This window comes from Sinocyclocheilus anshuiensis, unplaced genomic scaffold, assembly GCF_001515605.1.
Source record: "Sinocyclocheilus anshuiensis isolate Anshui unplaced genomic scaffold, SAMN03320099.WGS_v1.1 scaffold267, whole genome shotgun sequence".
In the NCBI taxonomy this organism is placed as follows: domain Eukaryota; kingdom Metazoa; phylum Chordata; class Actinopteri; order Cypriniformes; family Cyprinidae; genus Sinocyclocheilus; species Sinocyclocheilus anshuiensis.
The window spans coordinates 507,048-519,227 of NW_015552637.1; the positions used below are offsets into that span (position 1 = coordinate 507,048).

At 36.9% G+C, this 12,180-nt stretch overlaps 2 protein-coding genes across 3 annotated transcripts in view; one reads left to right on the top strand and one right to left on the bottom strand.

Moving 5' to 3' along the window:
• Positions 1 to 9,531, bottom strand: part of tmem74 (transmembrane protein 74) — a 71,650-nt gene extending 62,119 nt beyond the window's left edge. Inside the window, exon 1 of the mRNA XM_016458360.1 lies at positions 9,467 to 9,531. The gene's annotated coding sequence lies outside the window, so the exon portion shown is untranslated. The remainder of the gene's footprint in view (positions 1 to 9,466) is intronic.
• A 467-nt stretch (positions 9,532 to 9,998) lies between these two features.
• On the top strand, positions 9,999 to 11,501 carry eny2 (ENY2 transcription and export complex 2 subunit). Of its 2 annotated transcripts, none has more exons than XM_016458361.1 (5): positions 9,999 to 10,192; positions 10,530 to 10,603; positions 10,981 to 11,051; positions 11,138 to 11,212; positions 11,363 to 11,501. In XM_016458361.1, exons 2-5 carry the CDS (start codon positions 10,536 to 10,538, stop codon positions 11,434 to 11,436), a joined length of 288 nt encoding a protein of 95 aa, XP_016313847.1. In that variant the 5' UTR covers positions 9,999 to 10,192; positions 10,530 to 10,535; the 3' UTR covers positions 11,437 to 11,501. The 2 variants fall into 2 exon arrangements, with proteins under 2 accessions (XP_016313847.1, XP_016313848.1); XM_016458362.1 differs by lacking the exon at positions 9,999 to 10,192 and adding an exon at positions 10,200 to 10,344.
• The last annotated feature ends 679 nt before the right edge of the window (positions 11,502 to 12,180 follow it).

Consider the following 12,180-nt stretch of genomic DNA (forward strand, 5'->3'; position numbering starts at 1 on the left):
CAATGGTCTTTACACTCTTCGGTCTTCACACGAGGAGCACTTCACACGAGGGCTGCCGCGGTATACTAAGCTTTTTATATTCGTCTAACAAAACTCAAATTGAATTCAGCTGGACACACATTCCTGTTTATCACAACAAATGGCCAAGCAAAGTGCACGACACTGACAAGGTACGCGGTACAGTACGAGACCAAACGCGATTTCAGCACATCTCCACACAGTAAACAAAACAAGCGTTTCCTAGCAACGACAACTGCGCTAAACACTGAGACAAGAAATAAATACACTTACAAGCTGCTTTTAACTTCTGCTGATTGACTGCTTCTCACAAAGCTATTTAAGGTAACAATTGCAGGATACCACTTTATACAGTGTAGCGCATGTTTACATAGACAATAACATGGAAAAGCAGAGCAGTTAAATGCAAAAACGTGTTCTGTGTTTCCTGTAGTGACACTCACTTGCTACTGAATCTTGAGAATCACGAAAAACACATATTTTACCTGAGTTGCGTTTGTGATTGAATATAGCTGAAATATCTGAGAAAAAAAACAAATGACTCTTATGAGTGAACTCATGTGCAGTTACTGAATCTACATTTGACTCACTTACTGAACTGCAAGCTATCATTATTTTCAGTGATCTCCATATTGAGTCAAGAGTTTAATGAATAAATAAATGAATATTCAGCACTACATATGCACACAAGTATAGGTCTCACAGAGTTCTGCTGGAAGCAGGAAACGGTTAGTAATGCTGCCAATGCTGCTACTCATAATTGCAGTCATTGATCCACCTGGTTAGGCTTCCACTTCGAAACCTTTGTTTTGTTTTAGTAATTGAACCTCCGTGAAATTTGATGCATTAGTAGACATGAGACTTCCTGACCTAAGCTCATTTAGCATTATCCGAGTCTCTACCCAAGATCAATCACCGTGGCAGCAATAAAGCTTCTCCAAACACTTACTAAAGAAGATCATCAATAAACCATTCGTGAAAAGCTTCTATGTCTCCAACACACTGGACCCTGGTTGAGCTGAAGACCAAACTACACTCTGGTGCTCTTTGCGGAGGCTGGAGCTTATTACTGGAGTCCACAAACCTCTAACCCTAAAGGTTATTTGCTGCATGCATGGTAATTAATTCTCAGTTGTATGTCACAACACATCACATACACCCTACATTCAGCCAATATTTCTCCATCAGTATGTGCTCATCCTCAAATGTGCATGTTGGAGTGTGCACTATAGCCTACTGAGAAGCGGTCTTGCAGAGGTACAGTTTCTGTACATAATTAGTTTATTTTGAGACTTTCTGGTGTGTACCATATATGTTATTTTAATGAACAGGAAATTACCAGAGGAAATCTGTTATACCAGCTTGTCATTTATGTGACCAGAGGACATGGCATTAAAAGAAGTTATTCAGCTTGCATGCTAATGAACTAATTATCTAGTAAACTGCAATGTTGCTCAGTTCTGGCATGTTACAAAACTCAGCAAAAATACCAGAGGACTTCAATCAGCCAAGGTAGCTCTATCTCTTAATGGAAACTCCATTACAATTGATGAATTCCTGTAGGGGAAGTGTTGCTGCCTATCCCATCGACAGCAGGACATGAGAAATATCCTCAGTCCATCTCTGACGCTCCACACAGCTACATGAAAGATGACATGGCAGTTTGCACACCGGCCACAGTCCAAAGTTGGCTGTTTATCCAGGCTTTGCCATCCTCCCTAAAGAATCTCATCCAATGTTCAGCCATGATTATCTGAAAGCAAGAATTAGTAGTGATGGACTCTCCATCTAATATTGGAAAAGCTTTTTTAAAAGTTTAGCTTGCTAAACACCAAGAAACTCAATAAAAACTTACAATTGCCAAACTACATTCAAACTACTTTTTTGAAATGTACTTTGCTATACAAGCTACGAAAAAACATAGCTAATATTAAAGCTAAAATGAAGATTTAATATAGAAGTTTCAAATAATGTCACATTGCGAAATATAGTTACAATTATGATACAGTCACAATTCAGAGACATTAAAGTCAATCACAAAACAAAGTCCAATTGCAAGTCAGTCACAATTACAAGAAATAGCTACAATTACCACAATTTTTGTTCAATCTGAGAGTAGAAATTGGCTTTCATATACCGCATTACACTTAAAGTGCCCCTATTATGCCATTTTTACGGTTCCTAATATTGAAAAAAAAAACTATACTCTTAGGCTCCAAAAGGTTTTTTTTCTCCAGCCATAGACGAACCATTTTTTATTGGTGTGAAGAATATTTTTAATAAATTGAAGAACCTTTTTCCACTATAAAGAACCTCTTGTGCAATGAAAAGTTTCCATGAATGCCAATACATAACTTTTTATGTATTGTGCAGGGATGTATTGTGTTTTTTAAGAGTGTGCAGGGACATGCACAGACATTTTGAGAGGCAGGAGCTCAAGTGGAAAAAAGGGCACATCTCATATTTATTTTAATTTTTGTTTGTTTTTTTAAACAAAATGTTAAATATATTAACACAACTCTGACTTACTTACCAATTTATTTTAATTCCCTCACACTCAATTGTTTCATGTTGTTTCATTTTTCAACAGATGTCTACAAAACAATCAGTTCACATAGAGACCAAAAAGATCTATCAGCATACAACATTACTGATAGAATGGATAGTTAGATGAGGAGCCTGAGATCAAAATTATGAAGTTATTGTTTAAGGTAGGACACTTCATGTGCTGTTCAATTTTGAGATTTTGGTCTATTTTGCTTCCATGTCTTCTTTTGCTCTAATAGAAAGGAAATTTCTAAAATACACATTAAGGTGTTTGTTTTAAGCACCCTCGTCTGTTTGCAAATGTAGATTTCTTCTAAATTAACCAAAACAAGTTATCTGCATATTTAAACATAACATTTCAAGGGAAAAGACTCTTGAAGTCATTAACTAATAACTGGGGAGCCTACTACCCTCGTCTGTTTGCTTCTGTAGATTTCTTCTAAAACAAGCTGTGGAGATATGCTTTAGTTATTTTGTTTATCCTCTTCATCTGCAATGCCTTGTGTCAAATGTATGCAAATTAGCGCACTTAAATTACTTAATGCCTGGTTTGCATATCAATGTGTTGATTCTGATGACGTTATTAATTTTACTGTATTCAGCTGTTGTTTCTCCATGAAGTTAGCCTGTATGCCCATGATATATTGCCTTAGCTAAACTTTAGCTAACTTATTACATGATAGCTCACAAGTCATGGATGTTAGCAAGACAAATTAATTATATTTGCCTTTTGTCTTTTGGATAATTAGCTGTCAATTCGAGGCACAGGTAGCTTAGTCTTTTGTTCATCACCACTCACCTCCACACCAAGACAAACACAACTGGAAAGGGAGGGAGGGCTTCAATTCTGCGGATCTCTGCCTGTCTGTGATGTGCATGTGCCGATCAATGTGTGCTACACTGCTGTGTGTGCTGTGCCTACGCAGAGACGTGGGGACGCGGAAGGGAGAAAGGCATCAGAACTCGACAGAGTCTCAGCATTTCCCCGACCGGATATTTAGATTTTTCATTTGACAGGGAAAGCTGTGCACAAACAAACACACACACGCACACATACAGTGTATATACAAATATTCATTTATTAAAAAAAGGGCACATTCTCTCCAGGAAGAAAAAGGGCAGGTGCTCAAGCCCCCTTTGCTGTCTATGTGTGCATGTGCCTGAGAGTGTGTCCAAACAAAGCAATTCACTCATACAAATTGAACTTTACAACACTACATGTAAAATACAAAGACATTCTAGGAGACCAATGTAACACCATGTGATTTAAAAATAGCAAGTCAGTATTTTGGCACACTCTACCACTACTTAATGGGTAAACGAAAAGCTGGAAAAGCTACATTTAGTTACTCTCCAAATGAGTGCTCTATCAGTGTGATTGGTGTTTGTACGTTGAGAAGACTCAAGCAACCAAAAAAGAATGAGAGCTGAAACAGAAAAAAATGAGTCTATCATCACTCACATCATCAATTGCAGTTCAGTAACCCCATCACCACTGAGACAGTGATGATATTGACTGATACTGGCAGTGGCAACACACATAGACCTTAAAAAGAGCTCTCACCTCAATTTTAGTTTTAACACATCTGCTATATTGAAGCCCTTAAGCTGTGGTGCTGAAGCTGACTGTATTCAAAACGACCAGTGGTGGACGAAGTACACAAATCAAGTACTTGAGTAAAAGTATAGATACATATAATAAAATATTACTCCAGTAAAAGTAAAAGTACTCAGTTTTCAATTTTACTCGAGTGAAAGTACAAAAGTACTTGATTTTTTATGTACTTAAGTAAAAAGTACTGATAGATGAATATTTATTTTGCAGTTTTATATAGGCTACTTTTATCATTTAATTTTATATTAGCATATATTTTTTTATAATCCTATTGCTCAAAATACCTGGGATTTTACCAAAATAACCAATAAGGAAATAATGAATATAATAAGGAAAATATCATTATATTTTCATAATGATTTTTTTCTTCTCAAACCTTGTCTGTGGTATAAAACCACCCCTGGACAGTAACGAAGTAAAACTACTCCGTTACTGTCCACCACTGAAAACGACCCTCCATGTGATCAACTACTTGAGGAGGAAGCTGCCCTCATAAATTCCCTCTCTCCTGCACTGATGTTTGTCATCTCAGGATTTATTTGCAGCATTTCAATCGACCACAATAGAGTCCCTCATTTCAAATTCAGAGTCGGCTTACTTCATTAAGCATGCAACAACATTGCATAGCTGCAGGTGGCCAAGCACTAGAGAATCAAAGCAATGACTCTAACTTAAGCAAGCGTCTCTCTTCAGGTGCTCGCTGAGGGATACCCATTTGTAGCACTGACATTAGCTGCTAATTATAGATGTGGAGCACATGAGAGACTCAAAAAAACAAACAACAGCTACTGTTGAGGTCAGGATTGCTGTGGCAGATGGATGAATTATGAGACTGGGTTGCAGGGTTATGGAAATCATTCCCTGTTAATTAAACTCAGGAATTGACAGTCAGTGACAGCCTTGATGCCAGACTCGAGTACGCTGTGCTGCTTCTCTCAAGGGATGAACTTTACCGCTGCATCTCAAACAAGATTTCATCAATGACACAATCACCAATTTCCCACAGCAGCTTATGCATAATCATCAAATGAATGCTACTGCATGCTCTGTTCCTCATTGAGTGATTTTGCCCCAAACCCCATTTGTCACTGATTAAAGTTGAAGCAAACGAGTGTCGCTGATGAGAAGTACGCATCCTCTTCACTTTAGCGTTCCCACCTGAGCCCTAAATCTTCAGACTGTCTCTTGTGATCGCTACCTCTCTCATGAGAAGATCTGCGCAATGCCATCAGGTAATGAGCGAAAGCAGAAAGACTTGAGAATAATTTATTTCAGTATCATAATCACGCTTTTTAAATCTGACAAATGCATTTGAGACGTGCAGCAGATGGGAGCTGGGTCAGGAATGACTGAGTGGAATTTCTTATGCATAATCACGGTTCTAACACATTTGACAGCTTCTGTAAGCAATTTGTGCATCATGAGTGTTACCAAACAGATTTGGAAAAAATAGCAGCTGCTTCCAAAATAGCCATTGTTTGGAACAAGGAATTCCAGCATTTCCATACATCTCAATGGGTTGACCAAAGCACAGGACTTCCAGAATAGATTTGACTTGTGTGCTGTAATCTTTGCTCACAGGCACTCAGTACTGGACTATTTTCGTAGCCAATAACCTGCGTTTTAAATGGCATTTGACAAATCACTTTGGAGCCACAGGAAATGAAATGGAGAGTACCATGACGCATGCGCGAGCTTTGAACTCCACGTAAACAACGCATGCGCGTGATACTGCTGACATAGAACATGATGCGCCTTGTTTATGTTCAGAGGACAGCACGCGCATGCATCGTGGTACTCTCCATAATGGAGGCAGAGGGTGACTCCTCATAGAAGAATTGTTGAATAAAGTCATTATTTTAGTTTTTTTTTATGCGCACAAAAAGTATTCTCATAGCTTCATAAAATTATGGTTGAACCACATATTTACCGATGTCCTTGGTACCTTTCTGGGCCTGGGAACATTTCAGTTGCATTGCGGTCTATGCAGGGTCAGAAAGCTCTCGGATTTCATCAAAAATATCTTAATTTGTGTTCCGAAGATGTCTTATGGGTTTGGAACAACATGAGGGTGAGTAATTAATGACAGAATTTTCATTTTTGGGTAACTATCCCTTTAAGTGTCTTTCAAAAAAACTAAACAAAAAAATCAGGAGCCAGCAACCAGTGGACGCTGTCAAAAAATGGAAATTAGTGTTGTTTTTTTTACAGTTTAAAAAAAAAATATCTTTAAAGCAAGAATTTCCTCTTTACATCTGATGCTCTTTAATAACAGTATTAGTCAGCATGCAATGGTGATGTTTGCTGAATAATGCCAAGCAAGATCACGATTTCTCTTGCGTCTTTCACTCTGACGTCTCGATTATATAACAAAGGCAAATTGCCCCAGTTCATGACGAATTAAATGGCGGCTGTGAAGTTGCCAGGCATTAGCAGCTGTAAGTGGCAGATCGAGTGCCGCACCAGGCTGTAGAGGAGAGAGATTGTGAATCACCACGTCCCTTCCATAAACACCACCTGGAGAAACTTCCTGAAACAATTAAGCAAGATATGTCATTTTCCTGGGGCTTAGCATTTAGGTTCTTCCTGCAAAGCATTAAAGCCAGAGTTTATATTGGTCTAAAGCTGTTATTTAGCCAGCAGGTAACAGTCTTCAGCATAGATGAGACAGACACTGTTCATCCACGAAGAATCTCGATTAAATATCCCAATAAATTTCTCTGCTGCTTAGGCATGTCTCAGCTGGACTCTTCACTTCACTGGTAATGGTTAGTGAACAATAAAAATTTGCCCTATAGAGAAACAGGCAAAAGAGGGTGTTTAATTGCTCACCTCCTATCACTTACACAACTTTGATGATTAATTATAAATTCATATCTCAAAGCATTAATAGCACTTTCAGATTATGTTCCGCAGCTCATATTTCAACAGTTAATAACTTGTTTAGAAAACTTTTTGCATAAAAAGTTTGAAGTTAAGCTGAAAGGAGACTAAATAAGGAATGATCTTTTTTAGACCCCTCAGACTGACAGTTAACAAGCTGTTTCTGGATTTCACGTGTGAGCACGATCAATCTACCCATCCTTTTCTCTCATTTAAAGAGACACTATGACTCTATAACAGACCTTGTAAGCCATCAATCACTCTGTCAGGCCAGGGCATTTCCACTTGAGTGCACACTTGCTCCTCAATTGTATAGCCTGAGTTCATGACTTTAACACACATACGAGTCACTATCAATAAAAATCAACACACAAAATACTGGAAAGGTGTTAACGGCAAATGTCATGAGCCTGAGTCCATTCAACACAGAGCTTGCGATGCTTAGATGTCAGTAAAACAAAGGCAATTAAAAAATCATGAGGCATCCAAAAGCTCAGTAGAATGTTTAATTAAACTAGAGAGATGAGCAAATCCATGGTAAGAGACTGTCATGGGGTCTTCAAATCAAGCATAATAAGGCCCCTTAAAAAGCACAATGCCACACTTGTTAGCGGTTTATGACACCCCCATGGTTTAATTAGCTGATTTGGGTGGAAATTATAATTTAGATAATTGTAATACTTTTAAACCACCAGACATTTGATCTCAGAACTTTGGAAGGTAGCTACTACTGCCATTATTGGTGATTTTTAAGATTGGTAATTATAAAGCAGACTTGAAGAGCAAAAATTGATGTCCGGTTATGTCATGGTGCTGTTGATTCTCCTGATACATAATTTTTCAGAACTTTCTGACTTTATTCAATGCCTTCACCGCACTCTCTCAGGTAATTAGGTGCCAAGACCTATATATGTAGAATCAAAAAATGCTAAATTGGTCTGCGCTCGAAAAAAATCTATGAGGTTAAAGCAAGAGATACACAGGAGAAACCTTTCTGACTTGAAATGTGATTGCAAAGCTGAATTTTCAGATGCCATTACTTTAGCCTTTAATGTCACATGATCCTTCAGAAATCATTCTAATATGCTGATTTCATACTCCAGTAACATTTATTATTATTAATATTGAAAACAGTGTTGCTGCTAAATATTTTTGTATAAACTGTACATTTTTTTTTATTATTTGATGAATAGAAAGTTCAAAAGAGCAGCATTTATTTGAAATATAACTTTTTGTAACAATGTCTAATCACTTATGGTCAATTTAATGTTTACTTGCTGAATAAAAGTATTGATTTTAAAAATAAATAAAAAAATATATAAATGAATTGAATAACATAAAATCTTATTGACCCCAACAACAGTAGTGTACATAAGTGTACATTATAGGTTCTGCTTGACATAGTCCAGACAAACCAATATGTATCAGTTAAGTTTTTTGTTTTTTTACCTGAGTAAAAAAAACCTGACTTAATCTGTACCACAGGTGTTCTGCCTGGATCAAACAGCCAGTCAGTATGACTTCTTCTGCCTCACTGAAGGGCTTCTGGCTGCTGTTGTAACCTGAATTAGTTATTCTGCTGCAACTTCACTCCCAAACAAGGTGCATGGAAGCAGAAAACCAAAAAGTTAGCACACAGGCCAACCCAAACATGTTGATTTAATTAAGGTTATAAAATATTCAACCAATAGCTACGTGTTTCTGATTTGTCTTCTATGATGGTGATTTGTTGCAGTGGCCTACTACAGGATGCCCTTAAAGAAATAGTTCACCAAGAATGGAAAATTCTGTCATCATTTACTCACTCATGCTAAACACAAAAACTTATGGACTATTTTTATGATACGTTTGTGATGCTTTTGCATGCTTTTTGAAGCTAGACATTATGACATCAAAATACCATACAGACGGTTCCTTATGCTTTCAAAATGCTCTCGAGGTATTTTGATGTCATACACCGATCGGTCTGCACACGCAAACAAAGCCAAAACCTAGATATTTTAGGCAAAATAGAAATCCTGGCCAGTCCTGGGAAAATGGCATGTATGGTCACCCTAAGTAACAGCATACATGACTAGAATATCATTCATATTGTTCTATTCACATTATTCCATTTGAATAATGTGAATAAAAGAAAAAGATTACAGATTTTTCATTTTTAGGTGAACATTAAAACTTTATCTTTAAGCTACTGGAAAGCTTTGCAAATTTGTGTGCTAAATCACACTTAGTTTCACCTAATTAACACCTTTCTCAGTGCCATTGTGGGCCTACATAAAATGTAGTACATAATTTATGAGCAAAGCATAACATTTTCTTCCAAAAAGAGCCACATAACTCCTTGACTGGCATCATCACATTGTGTTCTTGTACAGTTTTATTCTGAAATAATCTTTAAACTACCTGCATTCTCTATGACACACCGCCATCAGTAATGCACTGTTAAGTGCGGTTGCCAGTAAAAGAAAGAAGAAGAAGACACACCGCCATCTTGTGGTGTAGAATACCTTCGTAAATATGGAGAAAAACGTAAATATTAATTTCGCATCAATGAATGTAAGTTGACATTATATTAAAATACACTAAGCATTAGCTAACCTTCAGAAAAGTTTACCTGACGTTCTTGCGTAATTTAACTGTGGTATTTACTGTTACCACAGCAGGCCTAAAACCACTCCAAGTGCCTTGTAATATTAATTTAATGAAAATTAATCGATGAATAGATATCCTCTTGATAGATTAATTGAATATTACGAATCTACAACATGTCTTTCAAAATGGAGTCTAGTGAAAACGTGGTGCATTTTCGTAAGGACAGTTTCGGTCTTTCTCCACATATATTTGGATAACTATGGCGTATTTTTAACCACAAGTACACTATTTCAACGACTGTTAAAAATATATGAGAGTAGTAGAAAAAAAAACATGTTAAGGCTGCTTCTTCTTTGCTACATCAAGCAACGGCATACTGCAGGTCGTAGGAACCATTTAGTTGGCAGGAACCTTCCGCCGGTGCGCCTGTTTCTGTGGGGAAGGTAAACGGTGCGCGGAACGGCCGGCTACAAACAACAGCAGAGAGGTCCACACTCACGACGATTAGAACATTATGCTTATTTTCGTCAGTGTTTGGTACGTTTATTACAGAATCACATAATATTAAATGTAATAATTGTAATAACATTAACTTGATAGGGCGAGAACGCCAAGTACGCACGGGCTATTTTAAAAAGAGTTACCCGTGCTCGTTAGCGGCAAAGTGAGAATGAAAAAAAGGCATTTCGGTAAAAAAAAAAAAAAAAAGTATTTTCCCACGAGGTCCGGATTGTTTGTCTTGTCTGTTCACGTTTTATGTAAAAAATAAATAGTGTATATTGTGTTTTGTAAGTGGGCACACCCTTTGTCTGTTGCACTGGCATTGCGAGGTCGATATTATGTCATGTTTAATCGTTTTCAATTCTGGTTTCAGATTAATATGAGTAAAGAATCCCAAATGAGGGCCGCCATTAACCAGAAGTTAATTGAGATGGGTGAGAGGGAGAGGTAAGTGTCTATAATCATGATCCGGGTCTCAAAACCTATGAAGTTCCCTGCCTATGTAACGGTTTTGGGCATTGTATTTCTGGAATGTATGAAATCTAAGACATTTGAGATGTTTTAGTCATTTTTAGAATTATGCTGAGCTCTGAAGTATTTGACTGCCTACAAATGTGTTTTTGAGAGTAGTCACAAATGTCTTAAAAACTCATGAAAATGAATTGGTTGAAATATGTGGGAATCATGCAGAAAAAAAATCTAGCATCATATGCACAGTGTTCATAAATGATGTCTAGGTAGGGTTCTTGCCAAGTTTTTAGATGCATCCCATTAGTGCATGCTGCATTTCATTTATGAAACACATTGTCTTTGCTTTTTTTCAGGTTAAAGGAGTTGCTTCGAGCCAAGCTTATCGAGTGTGGCTGGAGAGATCAGCTCAAAGCCCTCTGCAAAGGTAAAAACACTGGATCCGATCTGTCTCAAATCATTGCATACACTTCAGTGATTGATTTTTGAAGAAGTATCACTGGTTGATTGCAGAGGTGATCAAGGAGAAAGGAATAGAGAATGTTACTGTAGAAGACTTGGTCGCTGGAGTTACTCCCAAAGGAAGAGGTAGGTGGTTCTTGCTCATAAATCCCTTATGAGTGTTATACTGAAACCATTTTGGTGTTAACAAGTGTCGTCAAACATGAAACGACTTAGATTTTTTTATATGCATTAATTTGTGAGTGATCAACATCAATGCACTCTTGTGTTCATCAGCACTGGTGCCTGACAGTGTAAAGAAGGAGCTCCTGCAGAGAATAAGAGCCTTCCTCGCCCAGCACTCGACATGATGCTCAGCATATCTAAGAATACTCTGAGAGTATCTGTCATTTTTTTTATTGACCTTATGCCAATAGCAATGCCAGAATGCTATAAGTTGAACTGTTTTCATGGTGTGATTTCACTCTTCATTGTGTGTTTTTGTTACTGCCAATAAAGGTTAATCATGTTTGTATATATATTATTTTGGACAGCTTGATTCATTTAAGGAATTTATCTCTGTATTGAATTAATGTGTTTTTCTAAAAGTCAGAGTCTAGTACAATATACAGAGAGACCTTCATTCACCAAAACACCACTGCCCTCTGCTGGGCAAGGCTAGATACCTAATGATAAATCTCTAATAAATGATAAATCTCTAAATACATAATCCAGCTAAACTGTAAAAATGTAAAACAAATAGTGCTAAAAGCACAAACACACATCATAGGATAGAATTATGAAACAATTAAGTGTTTGATGTGAGATTAACTAAGCTATCCAAAAAAACTTTTTTTCACTTGCAAATGTCCATTTTGTTGTATGTTTTTCTTCATTTCAAACCTAACTTCAAAATCCTTTAATGCTAGTCTGTATTTTATTTGTGTATATGTATGTATGTGTATATATATATATATATATATATATCAGTTCCTGTTTTAAGCATCAATTCAGCACAGATAAAAACATAATTTAGTCTAATTAATATAAAATCAAGTCCTTCCAACTGTATTGGTTTATTAAAGCCAAACTTTATCACGATTTATATTTATAAT

Bases quoted from the DNA above. Each gene is read 5' to 3' on its own strand.
- eny2 (XM_016458361.1), top strand. From the start codon at position 10,536: ATGAGTAAAGAATCCCAAATGAGGGCCGCCATTAACCAGAAGTTAATT. The intron at 10,604-10,980 runs GTAAGTGTCTAT...GCTTTTTTTCAG, and splicing joins GAGATGGGTGAGAGGGAGAG to GTTAAAGGAGTTGCTTCGAG. The intron at 11,052-11,137 runs GTAAAAACACTG...GGTTGATTGCAG, and splicing joins GCTCAAAGCCCTCTGCAAAG to AGGTGATCAAGGAGAAAGGA.